This window comes from Onychomys torridus, chromosome 15, assembly GCF_903995425.1.
Source record: "Onychomys torridus chromosome 15, mOncTor1.1, whole genome shotgun sequence".
In the NCBI taxonomy this organism is placed as follows: domain Eukaryota; kingdom Metazoa; phylum Chordata; class Mammalia; order Rodentia; family Cricetidae; genus Onychomys; species Onychomys torridus.
In genome coordinates, this window is record NC_050457.1 from 74,250,503 (window position 1) to 74,270,207 (window position 19,705).

The 19,705-nt window shown below is 40.9% G+C and overlaps 1 protein-coding gene across 1 annotated transcript in view; it reads right to left on the reverse strand.

The window, feature by feature from the left end:
* Adamts16 (ADAM metallopeptidase with thrombospondin type 1 motif 16) overlaps positions 1–19,705 on the reverse strand; it is a 116,096-nt gene that overhangs the window by 20,197 nt on the left and 76,194 nt on the right. The window contains 2 exon segments of the mRNA XM_036207144.1: positions 9,216–9,342; positions 16,174–16,312. Of these exon segments, the coding sequence (XP_036063037.1) occupies positions 9,216–9,342; positions 16,174–16,312 (266 nt within the window).

Genomic DNA, 19,705 nt, shown 5'->3' on the forward strand with positions numbered 1-19,705 from the left:
GCGTTCCCACCACGTCACCTACAGCCCTAATGTAACCATATATGCAGATTTGGTGGCAGCTGCATTGGGCCCTTATGATTTGGTTAATTTTGTTGATGGATGAAAGGACATTGAACACAGCTACGGACGTCAGCTGAGACATCTCAGAAGACACATGTGGAGCACAGCCTTGGAGCTGTGTGAGAAGAGGACAAAGAAGGCTGTGGTAGCCAACAGTGAGACAACAACGGCTGTTAAGTCCCATACATCAAATCTTGACACTCCCAGGACAAATATTAACAAACTAAATGAGCTTCTCCAGGTGTCCCCACACACTGCACCTCACAGTGAATCCCATGAAGTAACAGCCGGCCCACTTGGTGCCAATGCCAGGCCAAGTTCTGAGCTACATTAACATTCCTAGTACCTTAGGGACGAGGGGACATTGAATCCAATTTTGCAGGTGAGGAGACTGAGGCCCAGGGATGCTGAGCATCCTGGCTGCAGCTCCCATCCATGGTGGTCAAGCACATGCATCTGGAAGCAGCAGGGTCGAGAAAGGAAGAGTGAGGCTCTGTTCCTTCCTCCTCTGTTGCACTCACTGAGGCAAAAATAAGATTTTTACAAGGCTGGTATTCCCTTGGACCCAGTTCTAAAGCTCCCGGGGTGTGCACCTTGGCAGGGGTTCTGTGGCTTGCTTATCCCAACTGTGCAATTGCAGCTTTGTCACACGTATCTGTTTCACACTCAGTCTGTGCACACTTTGTTGCTCTGGCTGAGAGTTGTGTGTGGCTCTTCGTCCTTGGCTCCCATGAGTAATAGGAACCTCGAACTTCCTTTCCAGTCGGTCTTGGATCAGTGATGTAGTGTCCTTCTCTGTTCAAAACAGTTCCTCCCAGTCATCAGAAGCGTCTTGTTTTCTAACCTCTGAGACGTCATTCTTCTTCTCCAGAAGGCGATCTGTGGTGGCCCAGGACAAGCGTGTCTAACACGGCTATGAACATTTCATAGAGGACTTGGGTTCACTTGTCTTTCTTCTGTCATGTATGATCTCCCCACAGCAGGAAGCTTTGCTCACTGCTCAAGGTGCAAAATGCAGTTTTGGGGTGCAGAGGATTCAGTGACCGCTGAGCTCGACTCCTTTTCCAGAACATTCTATAGAACAAGTATCAGGAACTTGTTCCATCCCAGGAGACAGAGCTTCCCTGCTGTGTGTTTTCTTTTTACCACAAAGATGTAAACATGGTGGCATCTCTCCTTCTGTTGCAGGCTTTTCTGACATGCTACCTCTCAGTTTATTGGATGATTATTCCTAGGTAAATATGTAGAAGGGATCTTCACCATGCTCTTGAGTACATTTCAGGTGCTCCAAGTCTAGTGCATCTGGTCTATGGGAGTCTGGAGCACAGCCCTTCAGCCCCTGAGGCATGGAAACGTGGCCAGTGGGGACACTTTCAGGATTTAATCCAGAAAGTTCTAGTTAGGGTGATTCTCAAGTTCCGTGCTAGAGTTATGGTAACTGAGAAACTGCAAATTGCCAGAAACACAATGAGTTTTCTGAGAGAAACCAAAGAAGCAGATTGTATGTGCTTGTTCTCAGAGTCAGACCCCCAGCCTCCTGACATACTGTGTTAAATCAGCTCATACCCTCTCTAAGTCTCAGTCACAGTTCTCTGAGTCAAGGGATGCAGAGGGACAGTAAGTATATGCCAGTCTCAGAACTAGTCCATGTTGCCTTCAGGAAAACTATCTTGCTAAGAAAAAACTGAGAACTGTATTTCCTTGTTTTGTATAAAAACTGAAAGCTGTCCATCGTGGGGTGTGGGTGTGAGCATTGAAAACTGTCAGTCTAGGTTAGATGGTGGGGTGTGGGTGTGAGCATTGGGAAGTGTGGGGCAGCAGCAGCAGCAGACCCAGCCGTAGTTACTGTGGCTGCTACACAGTAGTATCCTTAAAGCTTTTAAGTAGCTGTCAAGTAGGGAGCTGAGTGTGAAGGGCTGGTGGATTTGGGCAGTTCTTTCTGGTCAGTGGACAGTATGTGGTCAGATATCTGCTAAGCATATATGTTTATAAAAGTCAGAATTGTCATTTTTGTGATATCTTGGATAATTCCATTTTTTTTTTTTTTTGCAGCAGGCAGGACTCCCTTTGTGAAGAGACTGATTCAAGGAAATAAATCCATAGTGCAGGTAAGATTACAATGGTATAATTTCCTGGCTCCATGGAAATCACCTCTTCAGATACTGTCACTCATCTCAGGACATCTGCAGATTAGTTACTTTCTTTTTCTCCTTAGGAACTCTCAAGTCTTCACTGGCTGGATTCTTTACTGCCAAGCAGGCCCTGAAAACCTTGTTGAATATCATTAGATGATCTAATTATTTAACACTTTAGCTATTACATCTAACTAACAGTGGTGATTTGAATAAGAATGGCCCCCACAGGCTCACACATTTGAATGCTTAGTCATTAGGGAGTGGTATCACTTGAGAAGGATTAGGAGGTGTAGCCTTGTTGGAGTAGGTGTGGCCTTATTGGAGGAAATGTGTCACTGGGGGCTGGGGTGGCTTTGAGGCTTCAAAAGCCCAAGGCAGGCACAGTGACTCTTCCTGCCACTTGTGGATGCTGATGTAGGACTCCCAACTTCTTCAGAACCATGTCTGGCTGAATGCTGTCACGCTCCCTGCTATGATGATAATGGACTAAAGCTCTGAAACTGTAAGCCAGCCACAATGAAATGCTTTCTTTTTCTAAGAATTGCTGTGGTCATGGTGTCTCTGCACAGCAATAGAACAGTGACCAAGACACTAACTAAATATTTAAATTCTGGTGTCTGTATCATCCTTTGGAAGCATCCTCCTTCAAACTTCATCTTGACATCTCAAGTTTTCAAGGGATTCATATTGCAAATGTCATGTCATCTATTGCTCTTCAAGTGCTTGTGCAGAATCCAAAGGCATGAAGTGTATGGGTGTCTTCTTAGTGAATACTGTTCAAAGTCTAATGCTCAATAATGCTAACTTTGTATGGTGGACATATGAAATTATTTTGTATTTGAGTGGTTTTACATATGCCTGATATTCTTCTGTTAAGTTGGGGCAAAGAAAATCCATATTTAAGGACTTGTTTATTCTCTAGCTCAGATGGTCTAAATGATTGGGCTGTGGCAGCCAGCCAGAGGAGCAGTCAGTGAACATTCATTCCAAAGGATCATTGGCAATGTCTGGGAAGTGTACACACACACACACACATATTCAAACATTCTCAAACACCTGCAAATGATCTGTGCTGATAAATCCAGTGTCCAAATCCATCTAGTTTACTGATTTTTTTTCAATAGTATAGTAATGATGGCTAGTGGCTAAATAAGGTGTATAATCTGTAGAAATTCTAATAATGTATGACAAATCTTTGTAATAGGTAAATGTATTATGCCCAATTCAAAGGTGGTGAAACTGAGGTTCAAATGTACCCAAAATATGCAAGAGCAGGTGGCAGAGTTGGGGCCAGGCATAATCTGTGAGCAGCACCTATTCTCTGGATGATCACATCATTTATGTGGTCACAATGAGAACCAAGAGAGAGTGGCAACCTCCAGTTTTGTGGCAGCCCATCACTAGCACCCTTTACCCAGGCAGGGATCAGACCATGGCTTCAGAGACAAGCAATGCTCCTGCTGACAGACAGACTGAATTCTGAATGCAGGTTGTTAGTAGCTTGAAAAGTAGACAGTTGGTGGATGAAAATCACATTGATAACTTCATAAAGAAAACACAGATCTTTGATCCCTTTTTAAAATTAAAAGTCATGGTGGGAACTGTGGAAATGATGGTTCAAATTAAACAGCACAGATTCTTCTTTTCAAAAGTCAGTCCAACAGCTGAGACACTCAGCACACCCAAAGAAGAAAAACAAACAACAAGACAAAATAACAGAACACTCCCATCCCAATCCACTGCTAGACACAACTTGTGCCATACACCACCACTGGCTCCATAACATACCAGGAAAGCACAGAGCTGGCGGCAGCAGCTACATGTACCTCAGGTCTCACAATAACTTGGAAAGAGATGATCCAAACAAAATGAGTAGGTGAAAGAAGCCTGGAACAGAACCCAGAAACACCCTTTCTTCAAAGTGCTCATGTCAGGTGTACATAGCACCACACAACTAAGAAATAGAATTTTGTAGGAAGACTGACATCAGCAAACCCAGGTTCACCAGCTAGACTTCTCTTAGGAAATGTTGGAATGCTGACTCTATGGATAAAGACAACAAGAAGAGAGAGTGAGACAGGGCAGTGACTGGAGCTGGGAGAAGCACAGCTGAGAATCCCAGACTATAATTACCCTTCTGAGACTCCTCTTAAGTCTCATGCCCTCCAAGCAGCAAAGACCCGAAGTACCTAACTGAAGAGTGAGGAAACTAGCTAAGAGACTGGCCCGGCCACCTGGTTCATGCGAACAGACCATCAGACCCTACAGTTGTCCTTGGGACTACAAAACAGATCAACAGGCTGTGATTACGGAAAGGAGATAGAATGAACTAAGGGTGACGACAACATAGAGCAAAGCAGACGGAGAAAGACACTTGCTACATGGTAGGGGCCTGAGCTGAGCAGGGCAGAGGAGGAGAACACCGAGCTTAGATGGGACCTGCGCAAACAGCTCAAACTGACTTCATGATGTCTCATGATCTTGTTCTCACCCTGAGACACTGTTTATACAATGATGGGAGGTTTTGTTTGAAAGTGAGGCTTTAATATAAAATACAACCAGAGGAATATGTTTTAAAATACATGGGAGCATAGCTTGATCTGTTTGGGAGGCATCCAGTCTGTGGGACCAGGATCTGTCCTTAGTGCATGTGCTGGCTGTTTGGAACCTTGGGCTTACACAGGGACACTTTGCTCAGTCTGGAAGGAGGTGACAGGACCTGCCTGTACTGAATCTACCAGGTTTAAATGAATCCCCAGGGGTGCCTTGATCCTGGAGGACATGGGAATGGAGGGTAGGGGTTGGAGGAAAGGTGGGGGGTGGCGGGAGGGGGAGGACAAGGGAACCCATGGCTGATGTATAAAATTTAAAACACATAATAATAAAGAAAAAAATTTAAAAAAATACATGGGAGCTTTATGGAAGCGATGGAAGATTATACATGATTCCTTGGAAACTTCACTAGTAAAATAAAGGCTGTGTAAACAGACAGGAGGAGCAAAGGATGAAAAACTGCTAAGATTCAGTCATCTTATTAATACTTGTCAAAAATGTCATGGTCATATAATAAAAGGCAGGAATAATCCTTTTCTTCTAGACTCTCACATTGTAAGGGAAGATGTGTGAAAAGCACTGTTTATTTATAGGTAGTTCATTAATTAAATGCCTTAACAAATAACTAAAATGTAGTTTGAATTCTTAGAAAGTTTTAATATAAACTACAAAAACAAGTCATTAGGGAGGATGTGGGAGGAGGTGGAAGGATGAAATGGGGGCTGGTTGTGATCGTATTTCATTATATACATGTATGAAAATTTCAAAAAGGTTTGGAAACAGTGGACAAAAATGAATCTATATCCTGAATACAACTGATTTTAAGATATGACAGAAAGTGTGAGATACAAGAGAAACATCCAGTAGATGGATGACACAATAAATAGATTGATCCAAATTGACCTTACCAGTAGCCACAGTTCATAAAAATAGATTACATTTATACATAAAAAGATATTCTTCACTTGATCAAACAAAACCCACTGAAGGAATGTGCATAGCTATCTAAAATTAAAGAGGACTGGAGTGCATCGGCCTGAACAAAGACAGAGGACACAAAGCTGGCTCCATCACGTTCATCCCACATAATACAGATTGCAAGGCAGAAAGCAGTCTTAGAGCTAAGAATTGTCCCTATTTAATAACAACAACTCACGGTGGAACTACAACCCTATGGGCATGGTACACTTTTAAAGTCAATTAGGAAGTAAGTTTATGAGAAAGTATTGAGAAATGGCCAGTTGTAATGTGGGGTTTTGTTATACAGTGCAAGCAGAAATGAGGATATGAAGGATTTGAATCAACACCCTAGCATTTCCATCTGATGGTCATGTAAATGACCTTTCTGCAGAACAGAGCACAGGGATCTAAAGCCTGCCATTCCCCAGCTATCCAAGAAACCACCCAAAATGGTATAATGTGAACTCCTCTTCTGCAAAGTAAAAATGCTTGAAAGAGAGATAATTTCCATCTGGAAACTTCAATAAACTTAGAAGTGCAGAGACACAGCTTTAAATAATTTCAGGATTGGAGAAAAAAACCAATGGCACCAACTGTGCCCAACATCCTCCAATGTCTTGTGCTTTTCTCTCCAAAGTCCTAATTCTGATTAAAGCTTCCAGTGAGCAACACACGCAATGATCATGTGAAAACAGACACTGGTTGGCAATACAGCCTGCCTCTCTGGGTGTCAGCTATGTATGCTGCATGTAGGTGTCTATCCTCTACCTTTCTATCAGTCATCTATATCTACATCTCTCTCTCTCTCTCTCTCTCTCTCTCTCTCTCTCTCTCTCTCTCTCTCTGTCTCTCTCTCTCCATCCATCATCTATCTATCTATCTATCTATCTATCTATCTATCTATCTATCTATGTATCTATGATCTCTCTATCCATCATCTATCTCTCTATCTCTCTATCTAGCATCTCTCTATCTATCCATCATCTATTTATCATCTATCAATCATCTATCTATTTATCATCTATCTATCTATCTATCTATCTATCTATCTCCTACCTATCATCTATCTATATATGTAATCTATTTGTATATCTATAAATATATTCTCTATCTATGAACTAAATATCTAAAAATCTGTGTCTAAGATCTACCATCCATTTTTCATCTATCATCTATCTATATGTCTATGAATTTGTTGATCATCTATGTGTCAGTAGATCTATTTATTCTGTATATTTACTCATTTCTATAAGTATTTGAGACATGTCATAAGTTGGATTATCAGATGACAGTTATATCGCCTATGCAGGGAATGTGGACATTTTGGAGTCAGTCACATTGAGAGCTGGAGACCAGAATAGTGAAAATATTATGAGAGATTTATATGTGGTTTAACATGAGGAATTTCCTAAGTTTTCTGAAAAGCAGAAATATTTTTAAATCTCCAAGATATTGTTCTACTTTTGTTCACACTCACGTACGCACACATGCATGCACAGGCACATGCACATATGCACAGGCAAAGGCACACATACACGCAAAGGCACACACATGCAAACATACAAAAATATATCCATCTGACTTACATCATATACTAGCAGTATTGATAGGTTCATAGTGAGGATATTATTGATTAGTATGGAGTATGTGGTGATTCTTTGTCTCTTTTAATTTAAATTTTTTTTTCTCATTTTATATACCAATCCCAGTTCCCCCTCCTTCTCCTTATCTCACCCCCCACCTTCCTCCATCCCACCCCCCTATCCACTCCTCAGAGAGGGCAAGGCCTCTCTTGAGGAGTCAACAAAGTCTGGCATACTAGACTTTGAGGCAGGACAAAGCCCCTCCCACCTGTGTTAAGGCTGAGCAAGATATCACACCCTAGGGAATGTGTTCCAAAAAGCCATTTCATGCACCGAGATAAGTCCTTGAACCACTGCCCAGGACTCTCAAACAGATCTATCCACATAACTGTCACCACATTCAGAGGGCCCATGCATGTTCCTCAGCTGACAGGACAGAGTCCATCTTCTTAATTTTTATGAGTCTGAACTGCACAGGACCAGAGCAAACCCATGGCACACGCCGCTCTTTCTGTCTGGCTTAGCTCAGCCTGTGGGACACTCAGATAAGAGGTGACCAGTAGTGATCTTTTATCAGCCTTCTGGGCTGTATGGCAAGCTATATGACTAGTGCTGCTATAAAATATTGTCCCTAGTGTCCATGGATTCTAAGAACAGCCCTTCACCCTAGTACAAATCCTAGAGTCTTAAAAAAACCAACCAATCAACCAACCAACCAACCATCCAACCAACAAACAAACAAACAAAAAACAATCCAAAAATATCTTTGGAGGCCCTAGTGGCTGAGGGTTCATCAAATCCTGTCTAGCTTCTGACCAACACCTGGCTAGCCATGGGATATGATGTCAAGGAACCATGGTTGAGGTGGGGCTGGTGGCCTAGAAAAGTAGTAGATCCCCATACATATTTGGGGCATCTCTGTTGAGATGGCATCATCTTCTGGAGAAGGCTCTGACAGAGGCAATTCCAAGCTTAACTGTTATATGTGTCAGAGAGAGAGAGAGAGAGAGAGAGAGAGAGAGAGAGAGAGAGAGAGAGAGAAAGAGAGGCTGGATTCACACAGAGCTCCATGAGTGGAGAGCTGGCAACTTGCCCTACTGTAGTCATGTACTTTGGCAGAGCATTTCCTCAAATTGAGGATCCATTTGCTCTACTTTGTGGATCGTCACATAAAGATACTTTTGGATTGTCTTTTTGTTTTTGTTTTTGTTTTTCAAGACAGAGTTTCTTTGTGTAGCCCTGGAATTTGCTCTGTAGATCAGGCTGGCCTTGAACTCACAGACATCTGCCTGCCTCTGCTGGGATTAAAAGTGTGCACCACCACCACCCTGTCATGATTGTTTTTATTAAGTGTCTGAGTTCCCTTGGCTCATTGAAGTTAGAGTTTTATCATCTCAGGTGATTTTTCACCTCTCATTGTGACCTGACCACATAAAGATAAAGACTAAAGACAGTGAAGTTCCAGAATCAGATTTTACATGTCTCTCAGGAAGCTCCCCAACCCCACATCTCAGAGAACATAGGGGTGACAGTCTCCAGGGCAGAAAGGAAATGAAAGACAGCCTGGCTCACCCATGCACAAGAGTGTGACAATACTCTGGGCAGATATTGGGAATGGCTCTCCCAGTACCTGTCACCAGTAAGTAGCAAAGAGTAGTGACTGACACTAGAGACTTCAGGAGAATCCACCACTGTCACAATAGACATGATTATAAAAACGTCAGGATGCTAAGGGAAAAACTCCTTCTCACAGGTGAAAGGATTTCCAGGCTATTTACCCCTAAGTCTTTTTCCTGGTCCTACATCAAGGCAGCTCTTGTTTCATTTGTCTCTTTGCTGAAATGACACAGGAGCTGGCAATGATTACTTCTCAGTCTCCAGACTCAAGAGCTCCAATGATCTGTGAACCCTGAGCCCTTCTTACCTGGGAGGACAGGCTAACACCTTGCAGGGCACCAGCCCTGTGACAGGTCGTGTCTTGGGGTTGCAGAAGGATGCATTCACTTGAACCTTCAGGTCTCTGTAGCATCCCTCCTTTGAGTTCATCTTGCCTGTAGAAAGGGAGCATGTGATAAAGACTTGCAGCCATGCCCAGAGATAAAAGTGCTGAAGAGCTAGCAAAACCATCTTAAAAATCTTTTGAAAAACCTTCACTATGCTTGCATGCCTTTGTGTGAATGCCCAATATTTCAGAATTTACATATTTCTCTGTATCTTTAAATTCAATATGTTTTTCATTAAGGGTATAGCTGAGGGGTAGAATGTTTTCCTAAAATAAGCACAAAGCCTAGGCTCAATCCCCAGGACTGTCATGAATGAATAAACAAAACAAAAAATAAATTTAACATAGTTTTTACAACCAATGCTATCTTTCATTTGATGAAATAAAATCATTTTACAAAACATGCTAATTTCCCAACTATATTAATTTAGTTAAAATTTATTTATGAATACTACATTTATATCATTTCCATCCCTTTCCTTTCTACTTCCATACCCCCTCATTTCACCTCAAATTCATGACTTCATCATCTTTAATTATTATTGTTAATACAGGTAACCTATTGAGTTGATTTAAATAAATACTAATATTAATTATGTTCATCTCATATTTCAGCAGAGGGTAGACCTACTCAATGATTAGGTTCTAGGGTTCTAGTCTTTGACAGCTACATTCTTATATCTCAGGCCATGAGAGTCTAGGATATGTGTCCTTCAATAACATCCCCTTATTTTTGCATTGGTGCTAAAAACACCCCTCCTCCCCTACGAGTTCCTGTGCTTTCAGTGTATCCAATTCCACCCACCCCTTCCATCCTCAGGATTTCCTTATGCATGCAACTCCTGCAGAAGGATCCTCAGAGCAGCTTAATATAATCTTCTCCCAAAGGCCTGTCTACTAAATACTGTAGTGGAATTAATTTTCTACTCTGTTAGTGCACTAAAATGGGACCTTGGGGACTGAACTCTTGCATGAGCTTGGGGGAATAAATCCATATTGAAATGAGAAGATGTGCAGGTAATATTGACATAAACACTGATGGCTTACCTTCTCAGGTTCCAAATGTACAGACATGAAACCCTGTATGCATGAGTATACACCCCAGTAGGGTATAGAGGGGAGATGGCTATGTCCACCAGGATAAGGCAAGTGTCCTATGCCCAGGGCCCAGGACAGACACTTTACCCTAGTGCCTTGATGGAGAGAGAGGCTATGGGAGGAAGGATGAGTGCTTTTTGGTAAGGGGGACTTCTTTGTTTCACCCTGAACTATGAGCATATTGAAGAAACCCGTGTGGTGTCAATCCAACTCAGGTCCACTGAGGAAAGTGTCTTCCATCTTTAGAGAACACACACTATTTTTCTTTCACTTATTTTCCTTTAGGTGGTAGGAGGACAGGATTGAGGATGGATTTGAATTTATCAACTCTTGGCCAAGAACACAAGGACACAGAGGTAGTGAATCAGCTCAAAGATAACTGAAACCCTGCATCATTTCCAGTTCATCTCTGCCACCTCACATTTCTGGTAAAGTTTCAAAGAGGGAAGCAGTCATGCTGAGCTTCAGAACATTGTCTCACATAAAGCAAAGGTAGTAGGGTGTAATTAGAGTCAGGTCTTGTGCAGATGTGGAGGTGTAGACAATTAAAGTAGTAGGACCAGAGAGCCCTTCTGCTCTCCAAGAGCTATCTCTGTAACACTGCGCTATAGGACATGCACTTGTGATGTCACACTGAGCTCCCTTGTGGATCATTTCATACAACAGGATTACAATCTTCCATCACTACACATGAAGACTAGGAAAATCTGACTCCAGACTGAGTGTGTTTTTGTGGATCCATCATGTCTAAAACCGGGGCTAGAAGGATGGGTCATTGGTTAATAGTGCATACAGTTCTTGCAGAGGATTTAAATTCATTTCCAAGCACCCATGTTGAATGGCTCACAATCCCCATATCCTGGGGATCAGTTCCCTCTCAGGCCTCCTCAGGCACACCACACACACACACACACACACACACACACACACACACACACACTTAAAGGCTCAGAGCCCAGCCCTGGTCATCATACATTTAAGAAACAATGAGTTCATAGAGACACCCACTTGGTTCATGGAGGTGTTCTGGTATACTGCACTGACATCGGCTATCTACTAAAAAGTCAATCATTCATGTTCATGAAATTTAATGAGCGTGTTGATATTTCACTGCCAATGCAGACACAAAGGGACAAAGCCATGGTCTCTGAGATCTCATGCATTTACCTGGATAGCTTTAAGAAGTTTTATTCTCAGATCTTAACCTCAGCGTTTGCTGAGGGAAGGAATTTATGAACAAGTGAACAAATGATTTGATATTAATAAAATAAGGGCAAGGTCACTATTTTCTAAATCTAACTCCTAAATTAGTGAAAGTATAAGTACCAGAAACAGTATAGATGAAGAGAGTACTAAGGAAACATATGAGAGGTTTACAAAGCCCATCTTAAAGGTTGTTGGGGACACTTGAGTCATGTATGAGGTGAATATTTTCCTCTGAAAGAAAAGTCTCATCCTTAGCAATGCCCATTGCATATTAGAGAATCCTGCTTTGTAAACATTTCAGTATGGAACAGGAGCTTATGATTAGTTGCTTGAGACACACTGGACCAACTAAATCACAGAAGAAAGATTCAAAAATTACATTTCATGAAAATTTGAAAAAAGCTGATGACTTCATGAAATAAACAGCAGATAGTTGAGTTCAGCACCAAATTCAAGTCTCCATTCTGGGCACAGACTCCATCGGATCAGCCAGATCCCCATAAGACTCTTGGCTCTCACTGCCACATCCCAGGGGCAGGATGAGTGTCCATTCAGGCCCCACAGAGCAGAAAAATTGAACTAAAGTGTGATTATGTCATGAATAGAGAGCAGAGGTTAAGGAGCAAATAAAGCAGCCAGAAAGGAAGGTGGACACCAGTGGCTGCTTGTTACCATCAGGACACCATTTCCTTATAGAGTCAGGCCCATCACAGAAGATCAAATGCCCATCTATAAAACCAGAAGGAGGACCCCTACTGCTGATGCCAGGTGACGTGTATTGAACTAAGAGGTGAAGATATTTCCAAATGTCTTCTGTGATTTGGGTCTTAGATATCTGTAGATAGATAAGAAGATGATGCAACACAGTGTATTGAAAAGTCTGTATGAGACATGATTTTAAAAGTACAGAATATTATGAATCAAATTTTCCTCCAGGTGAGGAACCGTGCAAAGCCATTGAGAAAGGAAGGCACAGTCAAGAGATATTCTTATCTGTAGAAGGAATCTTAGTAGTTCTTATTAATAAAATCAAACCTGAGCCAGGTATTGGGGTGAATTCTGGAAGACCAGAGAAACAGAACAAGCCACAGCTACCTCATCTCGCCAGTTCTTCAGCTGATCCTGTTTCCTCAGACTGGAAGCCTCTCAGTCCTCATTCAGAATGGATCTCGGCTGAACTGTGCTGCTCATAAGCCTAAAAGCTTAACCACCAAATGCTCCTAGTTCCTGGTTTTCACGCCTTATATACCTTTCTGCTTTCTGACATCACTCCCTGGGATTAAAGGCTCAATTTCTGGGATTAAAGACGGGAGTCACCATGCTTGGCTGTATCCTTGAACAGATGGATTTCTGCCTCTGAATGCTAGGATTAAAGGTGTGTGCTACCACTGCCTATCCTCTAAGTTTAATATTGTGGCTGTTCTGTCTCTGACCCCAGATAAGTTTATTAGGATGCACAATATTTTGGGTGAACACAATACCACCTCACTTATCAGACTCATGAGCAGTTATCATTCTTCAAGAACTGTAAATATGAAAATGATACTGATGTTGGATTTTCATGCTCTAATATTGATTTATACCAGGTGAATAAGCTATTTTCAGGTAGCATATAATTTAAACAACTCTACTTGGCTTTTGTGATTTAGAAAGCTCCAACAGCATGAACATATTGGATAATTTTACAGACTTAGGGAAACCAAGGATTCCATTCTGAAGTCTATATGTTATCACACCACATTCTTGGTTAAAAAGACCTAGAGAACCCAAGTCAGAAATGGGCTGGAAGTCTCCTCCCTGTTAGCTGATTCTCAAGGTGCTAGAAGATGATCTATATGATAAGGAGGATGGGATTGTCATTAGCAGTCTCAGAGAACCCATGAACAAAAACACTGAGTACCCAGGAAGGAAATATCTAGTAGTGCAATGGTAGTAGTTCAGTATCAGAAGTAACCAATCATTTTTTTTTTTATTGGATTTCTCTGACTTACAGCCATGGCATGGTTGTTACAGCAGCTGTGGTCACTTGTGCAATATTGTGCCTATCAAACACCTCATCATAGAAGATGGGAAGACTTGTAAGTCCCATACCCACCTGAGGATTTATACACAGTTAATGTTTTGTGTGAGAGAGGCCTTTTCTTTAGTAGTGTAGCCATTGGTAAGGGGTTTATGTCCTGTGAACAAACCTGACGTAACTCATTGAGTCACACGGGAATGACGTTAGAAGAGGGCGGGACTTGGGAAGAGGAAAGGGACTAAGTAGAGTGAGAGGACAAACCAGGGATAATATGATAGGACTACATTCCATAAATGTAAAAAGATGTGCGTCATTGGATTCCATTGACTTCTCAAACTCTGAAGGTTCAGAAGTGGAGAGACAATACATTCTAATGAACTACTTCATCAAGATGACCGCTTTAGATGAATTGGTGGTTAAATGTGGGAGAAGAAAAGTCCTCACTTCAAAGTAAGTCACATTAACTAACCATCAGTAAATAAATACAGACATTGCCTATGCCTCCCAACAGAGGTTCCACAAGGGAAATTAAGGAGATGAGACTAAATAAATCCTTAATGGCCATGAGCTGCATCACCTGTAGGTGAGGTATACATTCATGTGTCAACAAAATATTATGAAAGGAAGATGGTGGAAGAAAACATTGTGTTTCCTGGATACAAGTCTCTTGTGGACTGATGGGCATAACTCTCTAGTGTAGCCATGGCCAATAAGATGGGTCAGAGGGTAAAGACACTTGCTGTCAGGCCTAAAGACCTGAGTTTGATTTCTAGGACCCACGTGGTGGAAAGAGAACTGACCTCAACATTGCATTCTGACTTCCTCATGTGCACCATGGTGATGTGTACATGAACATACAAACACACACACACACACACACACACACACACACACACACACACACGTGTAAATCACATGTAAGTAAATGTAACTTTAAAAAGTACATCCAGGGTTGGGGATTTAGCATTGGGGATTTAGCTCATTGATAGAGTGCTTGCCTAGCAAGCATAAGGCCCTGGGTTCGATCCTCAGCTCAAAAAAAAAAAAAGTACAACCATCTGGAGTCTGCTAGAGTGGGAAAACCATGTACGTGGTACTCAGCAGATGAGTTCAAGTGAAGTTATCTGCTAGGTGGTCTTAGGCCATTCCCCAAACTTCTGGTTTCTATAGAGAGAGACAGCAATACCAACATCTCCAAGATGCTGAGGGTGACTGACTCCCACCATTTATCATCACAGAATCCTCAACTTTATAGAGAGAAAGCAGTCTCAAATGTTTTTCAGAAGTCACCTTGGAATCTGAGCTGGCTGCAAGAGTCCTACTCTGAACCCTTGTTGGTTTCTCCAAGATACTGTATATGAGACCACAGTGAGTGCACATAGATGACAATGTGGGATTTTTATCTTGATTGCAATGAGCATAGCATGCTCCTGGGAGGTGCTGAAGGAGAAGGAGGGAGGGAGAGAGAGACAGAGAGACAGAGAGAGAGAGAGACAGATAGACAGGCACAGACAGACAGACAGACAGAGATTGTATGATGGTTAGCTTATTGTCAACTTGACTGACCTGGAGTCTCAATAAGGGCCTACATCCTATATGTATATGTTGAGTTGGCCTGTGGAAATTTCTTTCTGTGGCTGTCTGAATTAAGTTAATTGATAATATGAAGACTCAGCCCATAGTGGATGAGCACCATTCCCTAAGCAGGGGGTCCTAAACCATATAGGAATGCAGAGACTGAGCTGAGCACAAGCAAGCTCTCAGATCTTGACTGTGGATGTGATGTGATGGATACGCCAAACTCCTGCCAACAGTGATGGACTAGAACCCAGAACTGTGGGCTAAAACCAACCCCTGCTCCTGTAAGTCAGTTTTTGCTGTGGTCTTTTATTATAATGATAGAATTGAAACAGAAGCAGACTGTGAATTTGCATCAACACAAACAAAGGTGTCTTTGGTAATCTCCTGGGCTGTGATTTTTTTAATGGTGGCCCTTCTCATCATGTGCATATGGCCAGAGGTTTAATGTGTCTTCAGAACACTCAACCTAAGAGTCAGCAAACTTACTTTCAGAAGCTCATGGAAATTTCTCTAAAGACAGATGATACATTAAACTATAAAGAAAATCCCCCCAAAATGAAATAATTCCTTGGATTTCTCTTAAATTTCTATGCTACTAAGGTAGTAAGTCTATTATTTACTATATCTTTCTGCCATGATGATTATTATCACAGTCAACATTGTTTTTATAACATTCATGAAGTTTCTTGGTGGACTTGAGGATATGAGTTGGTGACAAATTACAGTTAATTTTATTTATAAGATTGAATTAAAACTCTCACACTTTATCACTATATTTCCATGTATGATTCTGTTTCTCATCACCAGTGGCTTGATTTCATTCAGTACCACATACGACCTCTAGGGCAGGATAAGAAGTGACCTAGACCCTCCACAGGAGGCAGAACACTCAGAGCACATGACAGCCCATGTATAGCTAGGCTGGCAATTTGGTACCTACATACCTCCTCTGGGGCTGCAAAAGAAGTGACCTACCCCCTCCACAGGAAACAGAACACTCTGAGCGTACAATGGCCCAGGTATAGCTATGGTGGGCAGCTGGAGTCTTCTTATCACTTGACCTTGGCAGTGAGAATTCCCAGGCCACACCAGGGTTCCTACCCTGGAACAAAAGCTGCAGAAAAAGAAAGAAAACAAAAAGTGAATTACAATACAATCAATGACTACCTGATAACTAGTTTGCTTTGAACTATATAAAATAATACCTTAAAAATCATATGATAAAACAGTGTCTATTTTCTAATGTCCTTCTGATACATGCTACAAGATTATCTTCTAAAACCAGGAAGAATATATACAAAATAATAGGTAAATAAATAGAGTGAAACCTGTGGAGAACTAAAGATATTTCAAGACAAATACAACTGAAGCAGGACATGGTCATAGGTGGCCATTGCAGAGGACAGTCAAAGGAGCCTTACACATGAACAAGTAAGAAAGGCAGAATCCATTAAAACACTCAGGAAAGAATAAGTTTTACGTGGGGAAGAGAGAAAAGGAGATGTAGGAAAACACTACAATGTCCCACACAGTAAACCACCAAAACCCAAATACTAATAAAGGAGAAAGAAATGGAAAAAAATGAGTCTACTAAGAAAAGAAACAATAAAATTACAGGGCTCAATAAATCCCTCTCAACAGAACACCTTTAGGTCTCCAGTTGAAAGATGTGGAGCAGCTGGTTGAATGGAACAGTAAGAATGGATTGTACAAAACTGGCAAAGATGCATCCATCCTGAAAGTGAAGATATGGAAGTGAGGCAGAAAAAAAGATCAGGGAAAGCTATGCTCTCTGGTAAACTGACACTAAGCCCAAAAGAAGGTCAGTACATATCAATAAAGAAAGCAATCCACCAAGGTGATATAAGAATCATACATACATAGGCATCAAACATTAATAAATCCAAATTCATGAAACAAGCATAAACAGACATAGAGGCACTGGCTGGTCCAGCGACAACAGTAGTGGGTGACTTCAAAGCCACACTTTCCACAGGTGTGTAAACAAACTGACAAATAGAACATACAGACAACAACAAAAGCAACAAAGAAAATTCAAACTCATACCAAATCATAGATCATAGGAACTTAACAGATACCTAAAAAAAAGTATCATCTAAGAGACAGAATAAACCCACCCTCAGAAGCCAATGGAAATTATTATAGAAATATACACAAAGAAGTAGCTTCTCTCCAAATAGTGAGCATGCCAAGAAAGAAGTCAGGAAAACAAATCTATTCATAATCCTTAAAAAAAATTATGAGGAATAAACAGACTTCAATATAGAAAACTTCAAAACACTTTATAAAGAAATTGAAAAGTAAACTAGAATGTATAAAGACCAGATGTTTCAGCATAATTAACAGTATGAGACATATTAACAGCATAATTAACATCATCAAGAGCAATCCACAGATGCAGTAAATTCCTGTCAAAATTCCAATGACATTCTCCACAGAGATATGAAAAATAATTCTGAAACTCACTATGGAGCATAAAGCATCCTGGATGGCCAACACAACCCATACAAAAATATTGACACTGGGGGCATCACAATTCCTGTTTTAAGCTTATACTCCAGAGACATAGTAACAAAAATAGCTTGGTACTGGTAAAAATAAAATGGATGTTGAGTCCAATGAAACAAAATAAAGAATGAACTAAACTCTTTCAGATAGAGTGTCCTGACTTTCAACAAATTTTCCAAAACATGCACTGGAGAGAAGACAGCATCTTCAATGCTGCTAGGAAAACTGCATATCCACCATAGAACAACTAAACTGGACTCACAGATCTCATCCTGTTAAAGAAAACACAAAATGGATCAATGACTTTAATTATAAGATCAGGATCTCAGAAAATCCTAGAGGAAAACAAAGACTAGTTGTAGATAAAAACTTCAAAAAGGCTTCCGCAACTCAAGAAATAGCAAAAGCTGGTGAATAGAATGGTACAATATTAAAAACAATAGCATAGGCCAGGCAGTGGTGGCACATGCCTTTAATCCCAGCACTCACAGAGGCAGGCGGATCTTTGTGAGTTCAAGGCCAGCCTGGTCTACAAAGTGAGATCCAAGAAAGGCACAAAGCTACACAGAGAAACCCTGTCTTGAAAAACCAAAAACCAAAAACCAAACCAAACAAAACAAACAAAAAAAACAGCATAGCAGATAAAATAAACAAACCCAGAATAGGACAAAACAAATTATTATTATTATTATTATTATTATTATTATTATTATTTCTTTTTTCCAGTGAGAGAGAAACTAAGGATATAGAATTGCATGGGTCAGGGTTGGGAGGATCTGGGAGGTGTTGAAGGAGGGAAACTAATCAGAATATATTGTAGCAAAAAAAATCAATTTATAAAAGAAGAGCACAGCAGAAGAAACAATCTCATCATTAGGAGACAAGTGATAGAAAAATTATTGCTCATATACACCATGTCAGTGATTAATACCTAATATGTATACAGAGCTGTGGAACTTAGACCATCCAGTCATTATATGAGCCAATGAACTGAATAAATAATGACCAAAAACAAGATATACAAATGCCCAACCAATGCCAGAAAGTGTCCAACATCCTTAGGCATCAGCGAAATACAGATTAAAGGTGCTCTAAGTTTATCATCGCAGTGAGACAATGGCTGTCTTCAAAAAGACAAGTGAGGGTTGAGAAACACTGTCAAGGATATGGGTTAAGTGGAGCCCTCAGAGACTGCTGTTGGAAGTAAAAGTGATGAAGCCACTGTGTAAAGCTGTGTGAAGTTTCCTCACCAAACTAATGCTAGAATACCATGTGCTATAGTACTCCTTGATGCATAAAAAAGGAATCTAAGTCAGCACACCACAGAGATGGCACATGTACATATGTGGTTATTGTAGCACTATCCACAATGACCAAGATGTGGAATTAGTCTAGCTGTCCATCCACAGGCAAGTGGTACATACACTATGTGGTGCATATGCTATGTGGTACATACACTATGTGGTGCACATACTATGTGGTACATACACTATATGGTGCATATACTATGGGGTACATACACTATGTGGTGCATATACTATGTGGTACATACACTATGAGGTGCATATGCTATGTGGTACATACACTATGTGGTGCATATACAATGTGGTACATACACTATGTGGTGCATATACTATGGGGTACATACACTATATGGTGCATATACTATGGGGTACATACACTATGTGGTGCATATACTATGTGGTACATACACTATGAGGTGCATATGCTATGTAGTACATACACTATGTGGTGCATATACAATGTGGTACATACACTATGTGGTGCATATACTATGGGGTACATACACTATGTGGTATATACACTATTTGGTATATACACTATGTGGTACATACAATATGAGGTATATACAGTATTTGGTATATACACTATGTGGTACATACACTCTGAGGTGCATATACTATGTGGTACATACACTATGTGGTGCATATGCTATGTGGTACATACACTATGTGGT